We start from the raw sequence: 20,846 nt of genomic DNA, 5'->3' as shown, positions 1-20,846 counted from the left end.
GTGGAAAATAAATATCCTGGTCCCCGCTTTCCGAGTTGGATAATTAGGTGCAGTTGCAGAATTTTATAGCTCATTGGGTCTTGACGCATTTCTATCCTTTGACAGGGGTTGGGGGAGGTTCTTACTATGAAATCTTTTTGCTTTTTTAATACCCATTTCCTTTTCTTATCGCCTTATTTTATTGAGTAAAAGTCGCACGACATAAAATGCACTGTTTTACTTACAGTGAATGATTCAGTGGCGGGAAGCGCGTTCACAACCTTGTCCAGCTGCCTCCTCAATCTAGTTCCAAACCTCTTCCTCATCCCAAAATAAAACTCCGTATCCATTAAGCGGTCACTCCCCATCTCCCCATCCTCCAGCCCCTGGCAACCATCGGTCTGCATGCTGTCTGTATGAATTTTACCTCTTATGGGCATTTCGTGTAAATAAAATTGCAACACACGTTTTAGCCAAGTAGTTCCGTTCCGAGCCATTGCGTTTGGCCATTGTAGGTCCCTGTTCACTAGCACTGGTTGACAGCTTGCCATGTGCCTGCCTGGCGCCAAGTGATCCTGAGTTTAATAATAAGTATCCTCTTATTAGGAGGTGGCTTCTGCCCTTCTGCCCATGCGGCAGATGAGGAAATGAGGGTTAGCTCTGTGGCATAATTTGCCCCGGGGTCATAAAACCAGGAAGCCAGCTGGTGTACTGCTCTGGGAGAGAATGTTGTTATAAGGAGTACAGACTCCTGAGGCTGATGGGGTCTGCGTTCAAATCCCAGTCCCATCCTTAGTCCTTGTAAGAACTTGGGTATGCTACTTAACCCTCTTTAAGCCTCAGTTTTTCCCTCTGTAAATTGGGGGTGGAGTAGGTAGCTCATACAGCTGTTGTAAGGATGAGGACTCCGTGGGACAGTGACAAAGAGGGCTTACAAGAGGGTCTGGCATTATCAATAGGATCTGAATGGTCAGTGGTGCCAGTGCTTCAGAAGCGATGCTCTCACCCGCGTGCATCTCTCTTCCCCAGGTGATGTTGGAATCCTCCGTGTACCTGACGCTGGCAGTTTATAGTGGCTGCTGCCTCCTGGCTGCCCTGGCCTCCTGCTTTTTGCCCATCGAGACCAAAGGCCGCGGACTGCAGGAGTCCAGCCACCGGGAGTGGGGCCAGGAGATGGTCGGCCGAGGGACGCACGGCACAAGTGTCGCCAGGTCAAACTCAGGCTCTCAGGAGTAGTGACCAAGGGGGGGACTGAGGCTGTAGAGCGTGGGGAGCTGGTGGCGCCCGGCTGGGGCATCGACAGTCACTGCCGACACCAAGGACTCACCCAAGAGTACCACCTGGACCAGGGAGGCTTTTTGTCCAGACTCTGCTCATGTTTATTGAGATCCACCCGGGGATGGGGAGGCGATTGCTCTGGGGGGTTCTCTGTACACGTGGGGGAGGTTTGTTAATAACCTGTGGATCTGCATGGGACAACTGCCACATCGGGAGTGCCCAGTGATGCCGGTAGCCAGCCGGACACCAGCCAGGGTCAGCCGGTCACACCCTCGGTGAACGACCACCAAAAGATCTGTAGATACAATCCAGGCCCGGACCCCTGTGAGACCCGCTGCCCAGTAAGGTGACACCTGCCATCTACTATCTGGACCGGTTCTTAGGTTTCTTCTGCACGCCCAGCCCCAGGCTTTCTTCCTGGAAATGGCAGGTGACTTGGGTGTGGCCTGAGCAGCTTTTTCTTGGGTCTGAGAAATGCTCCCTTGGAAGGGGCCCCTCGGTTTGCCTCCCCAGGGTCTGAATAGTCCTGGCAGATGGACATGCCTTTGAACCTGAGCCACATGCCTCCAGCTGGCCCCCTCTGGGAGTGGCTGTCCCTGGCTCCGGGGAATCCCAGTGGGTCCATGGGGACAGCTGGGCTTGTACCCAATGACAACCTCAGAAAGCTGTTACCCCCAGGAACTGGGGATGGAGATGAAAACCAAGCCCACAGCCAAAGCAGGGGACTCCCCTGCGGAAGCAGTGAAGGCCAAGCCAGGGGCTACTTTTCCGGCCCCCTCCTTGGTCAGGCTGATTGGCAGCTCTCGGGGCAAGAAAACAGTTAACTCAGGTTTCAGCGCCTTGGATTTTGAGCGTGGCGGGTGGCCGAATGGACAGAGTAATGGAAAGATGCTAAACCACCCACCCGCTCCCATCGGGGCCAGGGGACCGGAAGTCCTTCCTCCCTGGGATTCTCTGCAGGCCCTGCTGACCTGGCCTTTCGGCAGAGGCGGCTCCGGGGATTCCAGTAACAGGCCCCACAGCAGGGATGCCGTGGGTAGGGAGGAACGGGAGGGCCCAGATGTGTGAAACATGGACATTTTAAAAAGGAAGAGAAGGGAAGTCAACTGGGTTTGGGGGGTGACCTCAGAAGGAAAGGCTGATACCGTGTCTCAGCCAACAACATCCATCTCCAGGATCTGATTTCTGCAAGCCTTTTCCCCACCGTGGAGGCAGAGAAGGATGGAGGAAGCTACCAGATCCCATCAAAGGCCAAAGAAGACTGACCCTCTGCTCGGACATATCTGCTGGAAGTGAACACTGCGGGAAGCCAAATGTGTACGTTCATCTCTTATTAAAACATGTTGGTGATGGACCTCGCAGGGGTTGAAGTTTGTCTGTTTGTCCTAATGTCCTAATGACAGGTCCTAGCTTGACTGCAAATAATCCCACATCCCTGAGTATATGGGCTGCAGCCTCCTTGGCCTCAGGAGCTGGGGGGGGGGGGGCGGCTTGCCAGAACTTCCTCTCCCTGACACCCACGCTTCCTTGAACCCCGAGCGGCTAAAGCTCTAATTATTTCTGGTCTGCTGAGCTCTCCTGGGTAACACAGAATGTTTGCTTGTCTTTTTTGCCTTCCAGCTGGCCAGACACTGCCAGATGAGCAAGTCCACTGGCTTCACCCTCAAATAACCCAGAGGAGCTGGGGACCGCGGTCAGGAGAGGGTGCAGAAATGTTTTCCAGGGGCTGGAGTCAAAAGGCTCATGGTCGAGGGCTTTCTCTTCTTGAGAAAATGAAAGTTGAAAAATTCTTTGGCTTCTCACTTGCCTGCCCTTTTAGAAAATCGGTATTATTGAATGATCTGAGGGCCGCCACAAAAATTCCCCAAGCATCTGAAATGCACAAGCAGCAGACCTTTGTATCTAATTTTGAATTATCTAAAAGTTCCCCTTTCCATTAATGGAAATGTCATCTGTTTCTCTCAGTCTTAAGAAGGATTTTAGAAAAATGACCCAACACGTTTAATGTAGCCAGAGCCATGTGGTTTCCTTTTTCCCCTCACTTCAAGTATTCTCAGGAATCCGTAAATGAGATGTGTTGGCTGTGAGATAAGAGTGTCTTAGAGATGGCCTTTTAAGTGAATATGGATATTCATTATTTTTTAATAATGTTAAGCAACAGAGAGCCTTGAAAGATGACACCGAGAGTCTCCTTTGGTTACTACTAATAAAAATAAAAAGATTGGGATAACCTCGGGCTGCAAACAACAGTGAAACCAACCAATGGTAGCTTAGCCCATTAGAATATTAATTGTCCCTTTAACAACAAGCCCAAAGTCAGACAGTTCCAGGGAAGGTCAGCAGCTCAACAATATCAAGGACCCAGCTTCCTTTTGCTTTTCCTCTTCACCATCTTTTGACCCTGTGTGTGAAACCTCATGGTTGCAAGATGGCTGCCAAAGTGCCTGCCATCATGTTTATTTTCAAAGGAGGTTGAATGGGGAAGGAGCAGTCACAAAAGCTTTTCTCTCTAAAGGGTCTATTGGTTTTGGATGGAAAGGGAAGTCCTCCAGCAGATGGACCATTGCTTGGCATCGGGCAGACCTAGGTCACATGCCCATCCCAGCCTGAGTCCTCCCCTCCGGCTGGAGAAGGAAGGGCCTCCCTCCCACAGGATCGAGCAATACCCATAGCCTCTTGAACACAAAATTGGGGTTCTGTTAGCACAAAGAAGAAAGGCGATGATGGTGAGATGGGAGATGGTTGAGAGAAGCCCTTGACAGAGTTCTCCTCAAGGCTGTTTAAGGTGCAAGGAATAGAAATCATACTCAGACTAATTCAAAATAAGTACAGCTCTCTTACAAGGCTGGGAATAGCAGTTAATTCCTGAGATATGAATGTGCGAAATGGAGGTGTAAAGAGCAGCAGGACAAGGGGAGGACTGTGGCAGAGTAAGGGAGTGAAGCCTACTGCAAAGCCACAGTCATCAAGAGAGGGTGGTACTAGCATCAGGACTGATACGTAGATGAACAGAATAGAATAGAATTGAGTGTCCAAAAATAAACTCGTGCATTTATGGCCAACTGAATTTTGACCAAAGGGCCAAGATAATTCAACGAAGAAAGATAAACTTCTGTAAACTCAGCAAGCGGCCAAGAATTCGTGGAAAATTTGGTTGTAGATCGCCTTCAGGGAAGGAGGAGGAATGTTAGGTCAAGGGAAGTGAAGAAATCAAGCCAAATGTCACACATGCATACACATCTATGTGGACTGCGGAATTTCCCTACGCACCTTGCATTCTGAATTTTAGAACAGAATCAAGAGGAAATCACATTACAAAGAGGTCCTTACTATTTTCGAAAGGGAGGGTCACTTTTTGTCTGAATGTGGACTTTCCTGGCTCTCTAAATTTTTTTCGAGTTCACCGTGTTGCCATTTAGGTTTCCTGCTGACAACTAAACTTGACTGGTAGGGGTCGTTGTCCCTGGAGAGTTTGAGGTTGGGTAATCACCTTGGTCAAAAATTAAATGTTGTGTTTCATTCGAAGCACCAGGAAGCGCCCCCAGCTGCAACCTGGTGGGAGTCCCCCGGTATTGGTCCAAATGTGGCTGTGAGGAGGAGAGAGCTGGTTCTTTTCCAGTGTGTTTGCAGAAAGAGTTGGGGAGGAAGCCACCCGATTCCTTCATAACTGTATATTTCCCCCAACCCCCGCCACCCGCCCAGCCTGGAACCCAGTGTTGCATGGTGGTTGCAAGTAAGGCACTGGGATCACATAATTTCTTGCCCCAAATCTCCAGTCCACCCCTTCCCAGCTGTTGACCTCTGTTGCTTCTCTGTGCCTTGGTCTTCCCAACTACGAAATGGGGATAATTAGCTACTTCATGAGAGGGTGGGGGTAGGTTGTAAGGATTAAATGAGTAATGTATGCAAGAGTTTAGCACTGGTACCCAGTTAGCATGCAACAAATTATAGCTGTCATGATAATTACAATCATTATTATTAGGACAGGAATTTTGAGATCTTGGACTGCTTCACCCCACTTAGATTAGTGCCAGCCAAAATCATGGCAGATGCTTCACAAAGAACCCATTGGTTGAAACGACATGGAAAGAAACAGACAGTAATGGCGTGGACATAGATGGTGTGGGTCAACCAAGACCTCTTCACAGCACTTAGGGTGCCACTGGTCCCAGACACAGGAAGACTTCTCCAATCTGATCTTTCACAATAACCCCAGACAGATGAAAGTTCAACCTCAGAGGTGGAGGCAGATAATTAGGGATGAAGATGCTAAGGTGCCTACTGGGCTCATTCATAAACATCTGGAAGCCAGTCGGCCATCTCAGAGGGTTCCCGCCAAAAGATAAAGAAGATGTTACATCGACCCTCCATTGCCCTCTCAAGCATGGAGTATGCTTGGTGAGTTTAGTTCTCTATGAAGGGGATCCTTGTGGGATCAGCCCTCCCGGGACCCCTTCTCAACGGTCACAGGGGCCACTCAGTGGGCAGCTGATGCCACTAGGAGTCCTGGATGTGGAAGAGACGTCACGTGTGGCTAGTTCAATGCCTCACCTCTTCTCCCTCCTCTACCTTCTGGTCCTACCTGTAACTTATCGTGATGAAATTGGTTACAGCGTTGCCTCAAGTGCATTCTGTGGTCATGGTGCTCTGGGCAAAAGGGTTTCCATAGCCAGATCTGTTTAGGAAGACCAGACTAAACAGCATAGGTTAGGTGTCTTTGCTGCAGGACTTTTCAGAGCCTTTAATGTGTTAGTGTGACTTGTCATCAGGTTTCTTAACCTCAACTATCCTCAGTTTTCTGCTCACCTCTTGGATTTTCTGAGCTTTCCTTCCTTCTGAGGACCCATAGGACCACAGCCTCCAGCTGTTCTTGGTAATGTCGGGCCCAGAGAGGGTGGAGAGACCTCAACCATCATAGGGGCCCCCAAGTAGAGCCAGACTCGCCTCCAGGAGTTGACCTTGTGTTTTCCACTCATCTTGGGCTTCTTGCGGAAAGGAGCCAGGATAGGGGTGGGGAGTAAGCAAAGGAGCACCTTGATTAGTTGGCCGAGGGGAGCAGGGGGTTTCGGTCAGGGGAGTGGTGGTCACTGGTGTCTTCAGAGGTGGGATGGTGGCATTTTGAGCAAACTCCTTTCTTCCAGGACTTTCCCAAAGAGCTTGGCCACCTCCAGGGCACAGCCCCAGTGGATGGTGAGCCCGTAGCCTCCATGGCCGTAGTTGTGGATGACCTGGGAGAGGCAAGAGAGAAGGTGGCTGGGTCTGCACTGGAAGACTCAGGAGCTTCCTAAAGAATCCTGGGCCAAGCCCAGTGGTACCAGAGCTCCTCTGGGTACCCTGGTGGGGATCCTGGGAACAGCAGTAAGGGGGGTGTTTGGGGAGCTGGAGGTCAATACCCTAGACTCCCCTTCTGCTTAGGAGATGGACTTGCGTTAAGTACTCAGCACAGGAAAAGTAGAATCATCTAGAACTTGAGGTCAGATATTTCCCCCTCATCCCAGCATCAAACTATCTGAAGTTCCATAAATCCCCTTCCTGGTTCCCATCCAGCTGAACCTCCTGTGTTAATAGACAGCCCCTTCTCCCCACCTTGGGAGGGAAGAGCAGGGGCCACAGTATGGGTGGACTCTGGAGAGAGGCAAGACCCCAGGGACCTTTTTCAAAGCTGAAACCATCAGCAGGCAGTTAAACTCTGTATGTGACTCTCCCCCCAGCACCACCACACACACATATGACCTCTATATACACACATCACATACACAAAACTCCTCTATACACACACCTCACTATATGACCAGAATAAGGGAGGAAAAGTGACCTAGACTCCTTCAGCCATTTCGATAAGCCCAATCCGTACCCTATGAGAGAGGACAAGAGAGGGGACTCCAGAGAGATGATGGGGCAGCCACAAAATGGACATCTGGGAAATGGCTTTGGACTCAAATTCAAACCACATCCCAGCCTTGGCCCTTGCCAGTGATCTGATTTAGCCAAGTGACTTCTACTTCTGGGAATCCCAGTTTGCTCATCTGAAGCATGGGGAGAATCTATCCCAAAGAGCTGTAGGGGAGATTCAATAAGGTCATTCACATCATAGACACAAAGCAGATGCTCAATAAATGCCCCCTTTCCTTCTACTGGACCAGAGGGTCTAGCAAATTGAGGTGTTTCCTTCTATATAACCTTGAGCAGGTCCGTTACTTTTACTGAGCCTCAGTTTCCCCATTTATAGAGGAGGGGATACCAGCCACTGCTGCTCCTGCCTGAGGTCAGACATGATGTTTCCCTGGAAATAACTGAGCCCTCTCAGGAGTCGGGAGAGTCTCCTTGCTAGGAGACCATACCTCTGTGTTTGAAGATCCAAAGTGAAGTTGTTCTCTTTCTAGTCGAACCTGGGGGCGTGCTGGCCGGAAGCCAGTCCATTCACCAACAATTTCTGCATCCTGGAAAGAAGAGTGTTAGTGATTCATATCTGAATTTTTTTTTCTAATGCCATTTTTAGGTGATAGAGAGATAGCTTTTGGAACCTCATTACCATCACCGCCGCCACCACCACCACCACCACCATCATCACAGTCACTTTTCTTAATGACCACTACACTCTCTACCGACATCCTTACTACCATCTCACTACCAATGCTATCAACTATCCCATCTTTATTGGCCACCAACACCACCAGCCACCACCATAATATCACCTCATCAAATCATTATCATCACCCTCTGTGTTTTCGTCACCGCCAACACCAACCACTACTTTCATCCCCACCCTTACCACCATTACTATCATCATCACCATTAGCAGGCAAATGTGAAAACTGAGATTTCTGCACCCAATACATCTACTCCTTGTGAAGACAGATTAAGGTGTTTGGGAGATGCCACCTCAAGAGAAATCAATTCTGAGTCATGACCAGATAGGTTTCACCAGCTCACAGTAGGACTTCCCTGTACATGGTCAGATTCTAGTGTCTTCCACTGTCCCTTGTTGGAATTATTTTGCCCAATTACCCCAGTCATGATATCTTCCCATCCTCAAGTGTCCTTATGATCAAGCTGCCAGGATCCTGGTCTAGGGCACTGATGTCTCTCCCCACCTGACCTTCAGTGTAGGCTCCAATCTGCAGCAACCTTCCCAGATGGTGTTGTGGTCCTGGATATTGTTTGTCTCACTCCAGTTCCCCAGCTGGAAGATGCCTCCAAGAGTCACTGCCTGGATCCTAGATAAAAGTGAGCGGGATGACAGATGAGGGAAAATGAAGACTTTGAGATGAAGCAGGGCGGGGGATCATTGCTATGCTCACCCTTAACACCATGTCTACCTAAAACACTAAACATTGACATTACCATCCTTGCTAACAATACCATCAACATTACTGCAATAGATGTCATCATCCCCATCAACAGCCACCTCCACCATCACCACTAAGATCACTGTCCACATTGTCATTCCTTCTATGGACAACATGGTAATGACAGTTAACAACACTGTATTATACTCTTGAAAGTTGCTGAGAGTAGATCTTAAATGTTCCCCCCCCGACCCCCACCACCCCCACACATACAAACTGTGATTATATGAGTTGTTGGATGTGTTAACTAAATTTATGTGGTCATCATTTCACAGTATATACATATATCAAATCATGTCATATATCTTTTTTTTTTTATCATGTTGTATATCTTAAATGTACACAATGTTATATATCAATTATATCTCAGTAAATCTGGGGAAATATTGTCATCTCCAACAACAACATTATCTTTACTACTGTCTTCCTTGCTACCATTAATATGTCATCACCATCGCCCTCACTCACCATTTCCACCACCACCATTAGCATCACCATTGATACTGTCACCTCCACCACGCCACTAACATCGCCATTGAGACAGTCAGCACAGTCACACCATTAACATTGCCGTCTCTGCCAGCTCTGCCACGCTATCAACATCACCATTGATGGTGTCGTCTCCAGTAGCACCAACTACCACCCCCACTCCCAGTCACTACCCTCATCCACACGGATCTCATCTACAACAATCCTATCTCTACTACCACCGCTATTCTGTCAATAGTTAGCATCGTCAGCTCCACCACCACCCCATTATTGCCACTCACAACACTGCTGGTCTCATTGCCTGATATCATATCAGCTACCTTTGTCTCTAGCATCACAAGTACTGTCACCCAAAAGCATGTTCAAGATAGAGCCGGGTTAAGGCTGAGTCCTGCTTTCCCAGAGATTTAATGGTTCAACCTCATTTAACAACATTGGAAGAACAAACCTGAAAAGACTAAGCAAGGGACCTGGGGCAGACAGTGGCGGTGCATAAAGAGGGCAGGAAGGTGCCCCCACGTCTGCCCTAGGATGTCAGATTTTTACCCCGGGATGATGTACGGGGACTTGTAGATGCCTCTCTCTGGGTCATGGGTGATGATGAAGTGCTTCATCCAAGGAGCATCCACCTGTGGATTGAGGATACAGAAGTTTCGTCAAGAGGGTTAGATCAGTGGGTTCCCCTCCCCTGCACCCCTCTATCACCAGATGTTCTGACAAGAGTGGCAAAGCTGATTCCTTAACCCTCCCAAGTCTGCACCTCCCTGCTTGCTTTTGCAGGAAGAGCTGCCCTAACTGAGAGCCACCCCTGCTTCCCAAAGCATCACACATTCTCATCCACAGAAAAGCTCAGCATACGTGTGTAAACACACACACACACACACACAAGAGCCCCCTCTCAGGAACACGCACCTATGAATGCACTCATGTACACTCAGTTTGGGCATACACGTAAGGCACACCCACAAATAGGCACACAGGAAGAGGTGGTGTGAAACGATGTATGAATCACGCAAGCTCTTAAACCAGGTTGCCTGGGTTATAATCCCAGTTCCATCACTTAACTGCGATGAGAACTTGTGCATGTTACTTAATTTCTCTGTGCCTCCGTTTCTCCATCTGTAAGATGGCAATAGTGAGATGATGGATAGTATTCATCTCAAAGGGTGACAGTAAGGGTCAAACTAATTAACACAACGAAGTGCTCAGGCTTGTGTCTGGCACTTAGTAGACACTCCATAAATGTCTGCTCTTTTGTGCGATACAGGCCTAGGCAGCTCCTACATATGGACAGACACACACACGATTTACTATTAAGAAGAACCCCGCCCAGAAGAGCACATTTGGAAGGGTCGTTTGGTTCTTGTTTCTTTGACATGTCCGTTCCATGAAGGCTAGGGGGTTCCTCTAACAGATGTCCCCGATTCATCCTCCATCTCTGGAGATGAAATAAGCAGGCAGAAACAACCTTTCTATCAACAAAAGCTCATCCCTCACCTTCAGACTCACCTTAATGATCTGCCCCCGGCCTGGCTGCAGCAGGGGGTCTGGTTGCAACGCCCCAGCCCACACCCCAGTGCAGTTGATAATCACATCGGCGCCTCCTCTTGCCACCTGGTAAAACCAAGAGGGCATATGGGATGAGAGGAGGTGAGGACCCTAAAATCCCTTGCCTCCTCCTCCTACCCTGCAGCTCTCTGCTCTCTGTGGAGCAGCTGGGAGGAGGCTCAGTGAGGAAACCATGGGCCTGCCTCCAAATCTCCCTCTGCCGTTTACCCACGTTGTGACCTCAGAACTGTCCCATCACCTCCTTAAGGCTCAGCTTCCTTAGCTATAAAATGGGCCTGGTAATACTTGTTCATAGGCTGCTGGGAGGCTCCAGTGGGACTCTGCATGTAAAAGAGTTTGGAAAGGAGTAGTGCAGAAGAAGGAAACCTTCTTGGAAACTTCCAGAAGAAGTTAGAAAGGATGCAGAGATATTTTCCGCCCTCCTTCCGTCTCCTTTTTATTTCATTCTCTTGACTCCTACTCAGCCAAGACATCTGCGGAAGGCATGTTGGAAGCCCCAGCTCCGTGCATTGTATGGGATGTTCCACAGCTCAAGGATGTGGCATCAGGGGTACCAAACTCCCAGCCCAGCCCCCGTGCTCCTTCTACAGGTCAGTCCTGGGACGCACACACACCCATCACAAGGCACTGCTATTGTTCATGAGCCAGCGTTTGCCAAACTGACTGTGAACCCCTTGAGGATGAGAGCTGTGTCTAAGTCAACTATGTATATCAAGTGCCCACCGGGGCTTGACCTAGAGTAGATGTTCATATATGTTAATGGCTGCAGGTGCCAAGTGTCTTCCATGTGCCGAGCACTGTTCTAGGGGCTGGGCTGGAGTGAAGTCATACAGCACAGCCCCCAGTACATAGACAGTGCCTGATGACGGTAGCTGCTAGCATCATCATTACTGGGGGTGGTGTTTCTCTGGAGGTAAGTCAGTTGAGGGCCTTGACTTTGTAGGAACATCAACTCAGATGTTGGTAAGAAGCAACCAAGTGTCAGGAACTTGGGGTCAGGTGCAGCTGACATTGAGAAGGGACAGCCAGCTCTCTGGCCCTAAAACTCACACATAGCCCCTAATGGCAACCGTGATCCCACTGTCTTTTTGCTCCTGCCACCAACATCAAGGCAGAATGCCTGAGTCCTTCTGAGATTTAAAAAAAGAAAAGGTCTAGAATCTGGAGCAGGACTCAAAGGGAACCTGGAAGCCTGAAAAGCACCCCCCCCCAACCCTGCAACTGGAAGCAAAGGCCTCCCCTCTGCTCCTCTGTCCTACCTCCAGCTCCTCCAGCCCCTCTAGCCCTTCAGCTCACCTCCTCAAAAGACTCCACCTTCCGCAGGAAGAATTTCACTCCCCTCTCAGTTAACCTGGGATAATCAAAAACATTGAAAAGTCCAGTATTCAGTTCTCTGTCCCATCCTTCCAAGAGGATGGCCTGGGGGACATTTCCCAAAGAATCTTCTGTGGATGTTAGTCCCCCAGGATGCTCCTCGAGCATATGGCTGTACAGTCCAATGAGCTCATGAGCACCTTGAGGGACTAGTGGTCCATGAAATGTCTCTTGGGAAACCTGAGATGGTCCAAGCCCCTCACTGGGCAGATGGAGATGGAAGAAGGGCCTTTCTGAAGGTCATACAGTGAGTTGATGATGGAATTGGGACTCTTACTACCACCATGCTGATTTGTAATATCAAAGGGGATGAGATGCTGGGCGGAGGAAGGATGGGCTTGGACCAATGCCAAATGCTCTTTTGGAAGAAGCAGAGCATGAGGAAGGAAGTGGGCTGGACACACCCACACTTCCCCCTAAATTTCACAGAGGGAAAATATAGGTCACTATTATGAATATAATAGAAACATTAAAAGAACAGGAAGTAAACCATATACAAGCTGAAGCATGATCTCAGGATTATTTCATCTGCATGGTTTCCTCAAGGTAGAAAACCTGGGAGCATTCTTTTCTGGGTGAGACTGGACAGGAGTCATAAGTGTCCCAAAGTTAGGAGAAATAACCATGTTTTAATACAGTGGTTTCCAAACCTGGCTGATTATTATAATCCCTCAGAGAACCTCTTAAAATACAAATTTCTGAGCCTCACTCCAGAGAATCTGATTCAGTAGATATAAAGTGGGGTCCTGAAATCTACATTTTAAATCCCAAGTCACTTGATAAAAGCCACTGTCCACTCCAGAGTTTTAAAAATCTTTATAAAATAATAATATGTAGGAAATATATGGAGTCTTCCTTAATAGAAATATATGTGACTGTAAATACAAATGTATCTCTCAAGCTAATGTTTGCTAATTTAGAACACTACAAGATTCCTATCAACGTAAGAAACAAGACAGGGTCATCCACTATCATCTTTTAATTTTCTGGAGGTACTGGCCACAGCAGTTGGACAAGAAAAAAAATGAAGTTCAAAATAAAAGCCAACTTAGGTTTTGTAGATGATGTAAACATATCTGGAAAAATTAAGAGAATCTATCTAAAACTATTACACAAACATCACAGATTTTAGTGAGGCCAACAATAAATGCCACATGTAAAAAGTTCCCAGGTAGTTTCAACCAGGTGTGGGAACCATTGTCAGTGCACAGAGGTGATCAGGACCAAGGATAGTTCCCACCAGACTTAAAGGTTTTCACCATCATTTGGATTTGGTCAATATATCCACTATACCCCTGGTCCCTGGGAGGTGCTTTCCTCAAAGTGAAGCTGGAAATCTCACCTTTCAGTCAGCCACTGCAGATACCTCCTCCCCTCCAGAATCAGGCTTGTGTTGAACCAGCCATAGCTAGAATCACCGTGGGCAAAAGGTAGGAATAAAGGATCAGAACCAGAGTTATATTTGAAGGCTATCAAATGCAGGTGGGAGTTGTCACATTCTTGGGCTTCACCAAAGGGGAGAGCAAGGACCACTGGCTGACATTCAAGGGGGAAGTGGTGTTCAGCTCAAAACAAGGAAACATTTTCTATCAGACAAAGCCATCCTGGCATTGAGATGTGCAAGTGGAGATTTAGGTGCATTTGTAGAGGGGATTCAGACATGGGATGAGGTGAGGAGAGGGCCAGAGAGGCATCAGGCTGTAGAGAAAGGAATAGAGGGGTTTGAGCTGGGTTGGAATCCCATTCTGATCAATTGGCTGTGTGACCTGAGCAAGTGACTTGGCCTCTCTGAAGCTCAGTTTCCTCATCTACAAAATAGGATAGTGGTATGGAGCTTGAGATCCATCATCCTGTATGCCCTGCCTCCCTAGTCTAAGGTGCAGTTTGGGATGGTAGGCTCTCCAAAGGAGCTGGTTAGAGCAGTGAGAGACCAGGGTACCAGGGCCTCTAGGACTGGGATGGAACAGAAAATTTGGTGCCTCCATCTTCTGGACAAGTCTTTCTGAACTATGGGGCCTCAGCCCCTTCACCTGTACCAATACCCTTACCTATAATCGGGAAAGTTGTCCAGTTCTCTGGGAGTCAGCTTCCGAAATCCCAGAACTATGTCCTTCCAGTAAGGATCCTTTAGAGGAAGGAGAGAAGAAGGCACAGTGGTGGATGAACATGAATAAGAATGATATAACCAAAACCCACGTAATGTTTTCTGTGTGTAAGGCATTGTTCCAAGCATTTTACTTGTGCCAATCCATTTAATTTGCACAACAACCCATTGAGGTAGATACTATTTTTATTCCCATTTTACAGATGGATCTGTTGAGGCTCACAGAGGTTAAGCAACTTGTCTAAGGTCATACAGCTAATAAATGGTGGAACTGAGATTTGAACCTACAGAGTTTGGCTTCAGAGTCCATGTTTTTAACCATGATGCTATATTAAGGGTAAGAACAAGGCTGCAGATAAGTAAGGCTGTCACAAGTAGGGAAGGAAAAATGGGGTGAGGATCACCAAGGGATAAGAATGGGAGGTAACAGAATGTAGCTTCAGACAACCCGGGGGAAGATTTTGGCCTCGCCACTGACCACCTTGAATTCTCTGAGACTCAATTTTCTTGTCTGTATAATGGGGTTAATAATCACTCTTGGGGGGCTATAGCTGATGAAAGTAAGGCCCTTTGCATGTGCTAAACATTGGACAAATCTTGGAGAGCTGACATGGGGTTCTGGGCACCCCTAGACCACCCTTTCCAAGAAACCTGAGAACACTCCCGCTTGGCTCTGCCTTTCATAACACATTGGGCACCCTGTGGTCACAGACTGCCTGGGCTCAAATTCCAGCTCTGCCAGTTAGAGCTTTGTGAGCTCAAGGAAGTCACTCCATTTCTCTGAGCCTCTTAGATTCTCATCTGCAAAAGGAGGACAATGATAGCCCTTAACTTTCCGATTATGATGAGAACTGAACGAGTCGCTAGTTAAAAAGTAGTCAGGACAGGGCCTGGCACATAGTAAGCACTCAGAAGTCTGTGCCATGGTGAGTGTTTTAGTCCATCTTGATGGAAAGTCCTGGAAGCCCCAGGGGAGCAGGAAAACTTTTGGCTTCAGCATCAAGGGCGCACCACTATAGGATGTGTCTCAGTTTGACCTGTACCACTCAAAAAAGGGCTACACACACACACACACATAAAAGGGGCTACCTCCCCCTGTTCATCAGAAGCTTCTTTGGTGTCTGCCAACTTAATAACAAAGTTGAAAACAAGCAAAAAAAAAAAAATTTTAAGGAAAAATAAAATTTAAAAGAAATCTGTTTTGAATGCGGGAGTCTTTGCCTAAGAGGCTCAAAGGACTCCCCAGACTGGGGGCCCCAGCCCTGGTTTGTGGTCAAGGACCCCGTCACTCACCGGAACAGCTTCACGGAAGAGGTTGTAGCCTGAGACTAGGGCCAGGCCCATGTTTGCAGCATTGGGAGAATTGATGTGGCTCAGGAGATAGTTGAAGGTCTGCTGGTTCCAAAGCCTGGAAGGACGGTCCAGAGTCTAGGTCACCTAATTCCCTGGGCTGGATGAGAAATCTCTAAGGGTCGGCTTGTGTGGGGCTGTGAGCCGGTTGGTGGGATGTACCCAGATCCAGAAATCCACCACATTCACTCTGCAGTGTCCCAAATACTACGGCTCTCCCTACTCCCCAACTTTCCACCATTTCCCCACTCATAGGATAGAGAAGACCAGAAGCAAAGGATGTGCCATCACAGCCATTAGAAGCTCACATCTGGCTTGGGATCATGTAGCCGCTCATTTAAATAAAAGCTTTGACCTGCTTTGGGGACTGTGAGCCACATAGTTCAGGCTCACTCTGGGCACCCCGACTGTAAGTGCCAGGGCAGACATCACTTACTGCTTCCAAATGCTTCCTCTGCCTCCTGGGCACACAGCTCAACATTTCCCAGGCTCCCTTGCAGCTCAGGGTGGCCAGGTGGCTGCATCCTGGCCAACTGACCATAAAGATTCCACCCACGTGGGCTTCATGCTGTGCTCCTTCTGTGGACGCTGGCCCATGAGAATGGCAATGTTAGAAGCCACATAGGAGGATGGCAGAGCCACACGATGGAAGGAGCCCAGGCCCCTGAATTGCCACCCACTGATCAGGAATATTGGTTGTGGCATTGATGGGAGTGAGAATGAAACTTCTGTTCCAGCCATTATTCACTTGAAGGTTCCTTTTTTGCAGCAGCTGGTGGTTTCAAAACTAACAGAATGACCTCTGCAACTTCTTTGCTAAACCTGAATATCGATCCACCCATTTAGAGGTCTTCCTGATTGGCGGATGAATAGGGCTTCGGCAGCCAGCCACTTTAGGGGAGGAATGGACATAAAGTCTCTGTTTGTCAGGCACACATGGTGTCTCAACTTTTGGCCAAGATCAAGTGTAGCATTTATCTTGGCCACAGTAGGGACTTAATATTTATTACTATTTTCATCACAGCATGTCAGACCAGAGCCTCCATGAGGGGTTGTTCTTGGTGATGGGAACCCTGAGAGGGGACATCCTCCATGCAGACGCAGCCCCTCCAGCCCTGGACCACCCTCTGGGACCCTTACTCACGCCTCCTGGGGGTGGCTGGGATCGGAGATGTACGGCTGCCAGAGGCCGGCAGCCACATCGGTGCTAGTGAGCGGGGTAAAGCGGTCCGCGTAGACCTTCACATCCAGTGACTGCAGGACTGGGCGGTAGCGCTCATGGATGCAGAGGGCAGTGGACAGCCCGATGACACCTGCTCCGATCACCACCACGCGCATTGTGCCAGCCTGCAGGAAGGGAGGTTGGAGGCACACCATCATATCTTCATCATCACCACCATTGCCACATCCACTGGCGGCTTAGAAAATGCCAGACACTTGATCCTCTCAGTGACATGGGAAAATTGAGGCATGAGGAGGCAAAGCAATTTGCCCAAAGTCACACAGCTGGTGAGTGATGTGGCTTTCTCTGGGGAGCCTTCCTGAATGCCCTGTCCCCAGGCCAGGAAAATGCAAAGGACCTAGCAGAGTGCCTGGCCAGCTGTGGTCTAGTGGTTAGGGCTTCAAATCTCAGATCTCAGCTCTGCTGCCTGCTGGCCATTGACCTTGGGCAAGATGCTTCTCAAGCCTCAAATTCTTCTTCCAGAAAATGAGAAAAATAACTCATGCCTCAGAGAGTAGATGGGAGTTTTCACAAGATGGCAAATGTCAAAACTTAACAAACTGTCTTAACAGTACCAAAGCAGTGACTTACTGACATTTCTGGAGTGCCTGCCATGTGCCAGCCCCCATGCTCAGTGCTTCCCATTTCATCTAAGTCTCCCAACATTCTTACAAGACAGGGGCTGGTGTTAGTGGCCCCATTCTACAGATGAGGAAACAAAGGCTCAGAGAGGTCAAGTAAGCTACCTGAAGTCACACAGCCAGTAAATATTATTGCTGCTGGGATTTAATTTTAATTCAAGTCAACTTGACATACACTAACTGCACACCTACTGTGTGCCACGCTGGCAGCTGGTGGATATAGCTGTGAGCATGTTGGACGCAATGCCTGGCCTCAGAACTCAGGTCTTCCAGGGCATCCCCTCCAGGCCGGCCTCAAGGTACTAGGCCGGCTGGGTCCTCAGAAGTTTCGAAGACATAGGAGATTTTGACCTTGAAGCAGCTTGGGCCCCGCACAGCAGGGACATATTCTGCCGGCTCCTGCTGAGGCAGAACAAGGGGACTTTTTGTGCCCGGAAGGGCCAAATTCAACTTTCCCTCCTCTCTGCACACAGCTCTCCTCCCACAGACCTCGCCTCCTGGCAACTGCAGCCTGTGGCCCTGAACGGCAGGACATTCTCAATACGGCCTAGTTTTGTAAAGGGGAACGCGGCTCCAGCCCACAAGAACTGGACTCCGTTGGGTTTTCAGCAGCCAAGTTGGAGATAAAACCCCCAAAGGGAAAAGCATCATTCCTCTGGGTGATTCTTCTTTCAGCTGCGAGCCTGGGCTTGGGTGCAGGGGCGGACCCTCTCAGGGACCCCCCACCTCCTCCTCCATCCTTTGCCTTGGGAGATGCAACCTCCTCAGCTGTACAATAGGGTTAACCCCATCTCATGGGGTCATCCTGGAGGTTAAATGACTAGCTTGGTGAAAGTTCTGGTACAGGGTCCAGCCTCTTGTAGTGGCCTCCTATCCCCCAGCACCTTGAAAATAGCAATGGAAAGAACATCGGATGTGGAAGAAGAGACACAGAAGTCAGACCTGGCTCGACTTCTGGCTTGCTGTGTGACCTTGGCCAAGTGACTTCCCTCTCTGGGCTTTCTGACTGTCTCTGTATAACCTCTGGAGACTTGACCACTTTTGGACACTGACAAGAAGAAGGAATGGATAGAGGGCTTCATTTTCCAAATTCCCTGTAATGAAGCCAGGAGGTGGTATGGCATGGGGAGGTGGCAGTAACAGCCCAGGTGGGGAGGGGGAGGGGGCAGACCTGCTCACACGCACAGTCTGGCTCTAGCACATGCCCGCTGTGTGACCCTGGGTAAGTCACTTAACTTGACTGAGCGAGAGAAAGAGCCTTCACATGATGCATCTCTGATGACAAGGCTGGTCAGGCATGGCAAAACCGCTGATTAGGAGCAGTGGCTCGTGCCCGAGAAAAGAGCATGAGGGTAGAGGGGGAAAGAGACTCAGAGAAAGTTCTATAACCAACTGGCCAAGATCAAGAGGGATGTGTAACAGCGTGGGGCTCAGTTCCTCCAGCGTGTAAAATTCTAAAGATGCAAGACGGCATCGTGCAGAAGGGGAAATGGAGGCGCGGAGAAGCGGGACAGGTCTGCCCAAGTCACGTTTGTCATCAACGGATTTGCAGAGCCTTAGGGTTAAAGGGTTAAAAAGTCTCTGCGAAAGAAAAGACCTGATAACTAGTAACGTGGGGATAACAGCAGGAGCTGCTAGCGTTTCATCTCCTAGTAAGTGTCACTCACTGTGCTGAGAATCTGACACGCATCCTCTTCTTCAATCTTCTAACCATACTCGGGGATCTCATGATGCCCATTTCACAGATGAGGCAACTGAGGTTCAGACACCAACTGGTGAGAAGCAGAGCCCAGGCTAGCCTGCCTCCCAAGGCTGTGTGCTTACACACTGTGCTCTCCCACTGGCAAATCCCATGACTTGGCAAAAAAAAAAAAAAATCAGATCAAGCAGATGAAGAGAAACAGCCAATGCTTCAGGGTCTCGCATTGAAAAAAATAAAATAAAATAAAATAAAATAAAATAAAATAAAATAAAATAAAATAAAATAAAATAAAATAAAATAAAATAAAATAAAATACGAGTGTAGGAATTTTTAATACGTTGCTGGTAGGCATAGAATTGAAAAGGAAAAATGTGTGTCCTAAGTCGATTATCTTAGTAAACTACATGAATCAAACTTGATACTGATTATATCAACTCTGTGTGTGTGTGTGTGTGTGTATTAAAATGCAATATAAATGCGTAAGGTTCTTATAAGAATCGGCAGCCAGACTGTAGGATCTGACAGACCCAGCCTCGGGTAAAATCATCCATGCATGCAGGGCATGAGCTCCTGGACTCGTGTGCACACCGGCGTTATCATCAACCATTCTCTTCTTGCTGACTTTTTTTTTATTAGTGTTGCAGCTTTCTGTTTTACGCCATTACTCCAACCAAGCGTGCTTGGAGTGTTGCATTCAGGAAGATGCATACAGCTGGGGCTATTACGTGTGTGTATGTGTAATTATAATGTCTACGTACACGTGGAGCAGGAAGGGAATTCTGGCCGTCTGCCACTTGCTAGACACATATAGATACAGTGCAGACGCCCTCTTACTTAATCCTCTCACCTGCTCTTAGAGGGTCTATAGATGTGAGACTGAGGTTCAGGGAGAGGAAGTCACTCCCCCAAAGTCACATAGCCAGTGTGCGACAGTGTGCCAATCTGGGCTCAGTTCTATTTGAGCTTTCTGCACTGTGCCATAGAACTATTTAGACAGCCGGCAATAAACTGGCAAATGACACTTTCTGCTTACTTTTCAGTCTTGGCATTTGTTTGCTTGTAACCTCCCTTCTCCCCAGAACGGAACTTGAGGCAGCTCACGTCTCTGATTGCTACATGCGTACAAAATAGGAAAGGCTTGTTTTTAAAAAGAAAATCAGCAAGTCACAAGTGAGGCATTTGAATGAATATAATCAGCTTCTCCAGTTCCTCCGTGTGGCTAACTCTTACGAAGTTTCAGAATTGATCTTTAAAATGAAACATATTCTATAAATACTTGATAACCAGGCTATGAGTTCCCCACTCCCCAAAATAATAACAATTACCATCTATGGAGTACTAGCTTTGTGCCCAGTTCTGTGCTAAGCCGTTTATAGTCATTATCTCATTTGATACTCAGATTAGCCCTGTAAGAGATGAATTATGAGCCCTGTCTTCCAGATGAAGAAACTGAGGCTTGGAGAGGTGAAGGTACTTACCTGTGGTCCGAGTGTCAGGTTCTAACGTGGACCTTCTCTGTTGACAATGGGAGGATGCTCAGATGTGCTGTGCCATCATCCCCACCCCTACTCACCTGGCGTACCAAATTTTTGAAGAAAAAAGGCAGTTGCTGTGGACCCAGGGTCCTATCTCCTGAAAGGAGGCTCCTGGTTCTAGGGCCTCCTGTCCTCAGCTGGGACTGAAGTGCAGGGTCAAAGTCTGGAGTTACAGACAGGGCAGCGAGGGGTGGGGCTGGCCCCAGGCCAGGCTGGGAGACCTCACCTCCCCTCGCTCCAGTCCCTGAAAAGTT

At 48.4% G+C, this 20,846-nt stretch overlaps 2 protein-coding genes across 6 annotated transcripts in view; one reads left to right on the top strand and one right to left on the bottom strand.

The window, feature by feature from the left end:
* Positions 1-2,615, top strand: part of SVOP (SV2 related protein) — a 60,866-nt gene extending 58,251 nt beyond the window's left edge. Inside the window, exon 16 of the mRNA XM_010999141.3 lies at positions 1,009-2,615. Coding sequence (XP_010997443.1) covers positions 1,009-1,215 — 207 coding nt within the window. The 3' untranslated portion in view covers positions 1,216-2,615. The remainder of the gene's footprint in view (positions 1-1,008) is intronic.
* A 2,599-nt stretch (positions 2,616-5,214) lies between these two features.
* DAO (D-amino acid oxidase) lies at positions 5,215-20,821 on the bottom strand. 5 transcript variants are annotated; one of them, XM_064481137.1, is made up of 12 exons: positions 20,631-20,760; positions 19,023-19,127; positions 16,637-16,839; positions 15,436-15,550; positions 14,087-14,163; positions 13,381-13,446; positions 11,961-12,015; positions 10,605-10,709; positions 9,642-9,724; positions 8,357-8,474; positions 7,599-7,697; positions 5,215-6,485 (listed from the first exon to the last, which is right to left on the bottom strand). In XM_064481137.1, the coding sequence occupies exons 3-12, from the start codon at positions 16,828-16,830 to the stop codon at positions 6,354-6,356; spliced, it is 1,044 nt and encodes a 347-aa protein (XP_064337207.1). In that variant the 5' UTR covers positions 16,831-16,839; positions 19,023-19,127; positions 20,631-20,760; the 3' UTR covers positions 5,215-6,353. The 5 variants fall into 5 exon arrangements, with proteins under 5 accessions (XP_064337207.1, XP_010997439.3, XP_010997442.3 ...); XM_010999137.3 differs by lacking the exon at positions 19,023-19,127; XM_010999140.3 differs by lacking the exons at positions 19,023-19,127; positions 20,631-20,760 and adding an exon at positions 20,536-20,588.
* Positions 20,822-20,846: the final 25 nt, after the last annotated feature.

The sequence above is a fragment of the Camelus dromedarius genome, chromosome 31 (genome assembly GCF_036321535.1).
Source record: "Camelus dromedarius isolate mCamDro1 chromosome 31, mCamDro1.pat, whole genome shotgun sequence".
Taxonomy (NCBI): domain Eukaryota; kingdom Metazoa; phylum Chordata; class Mammalia; order Artiodactyla; family Camelidae; genus Camelus; species Camelus dromedarius.
This window is presented reverse-complemented; position numbering and strand designations above follow the sequence as displayed.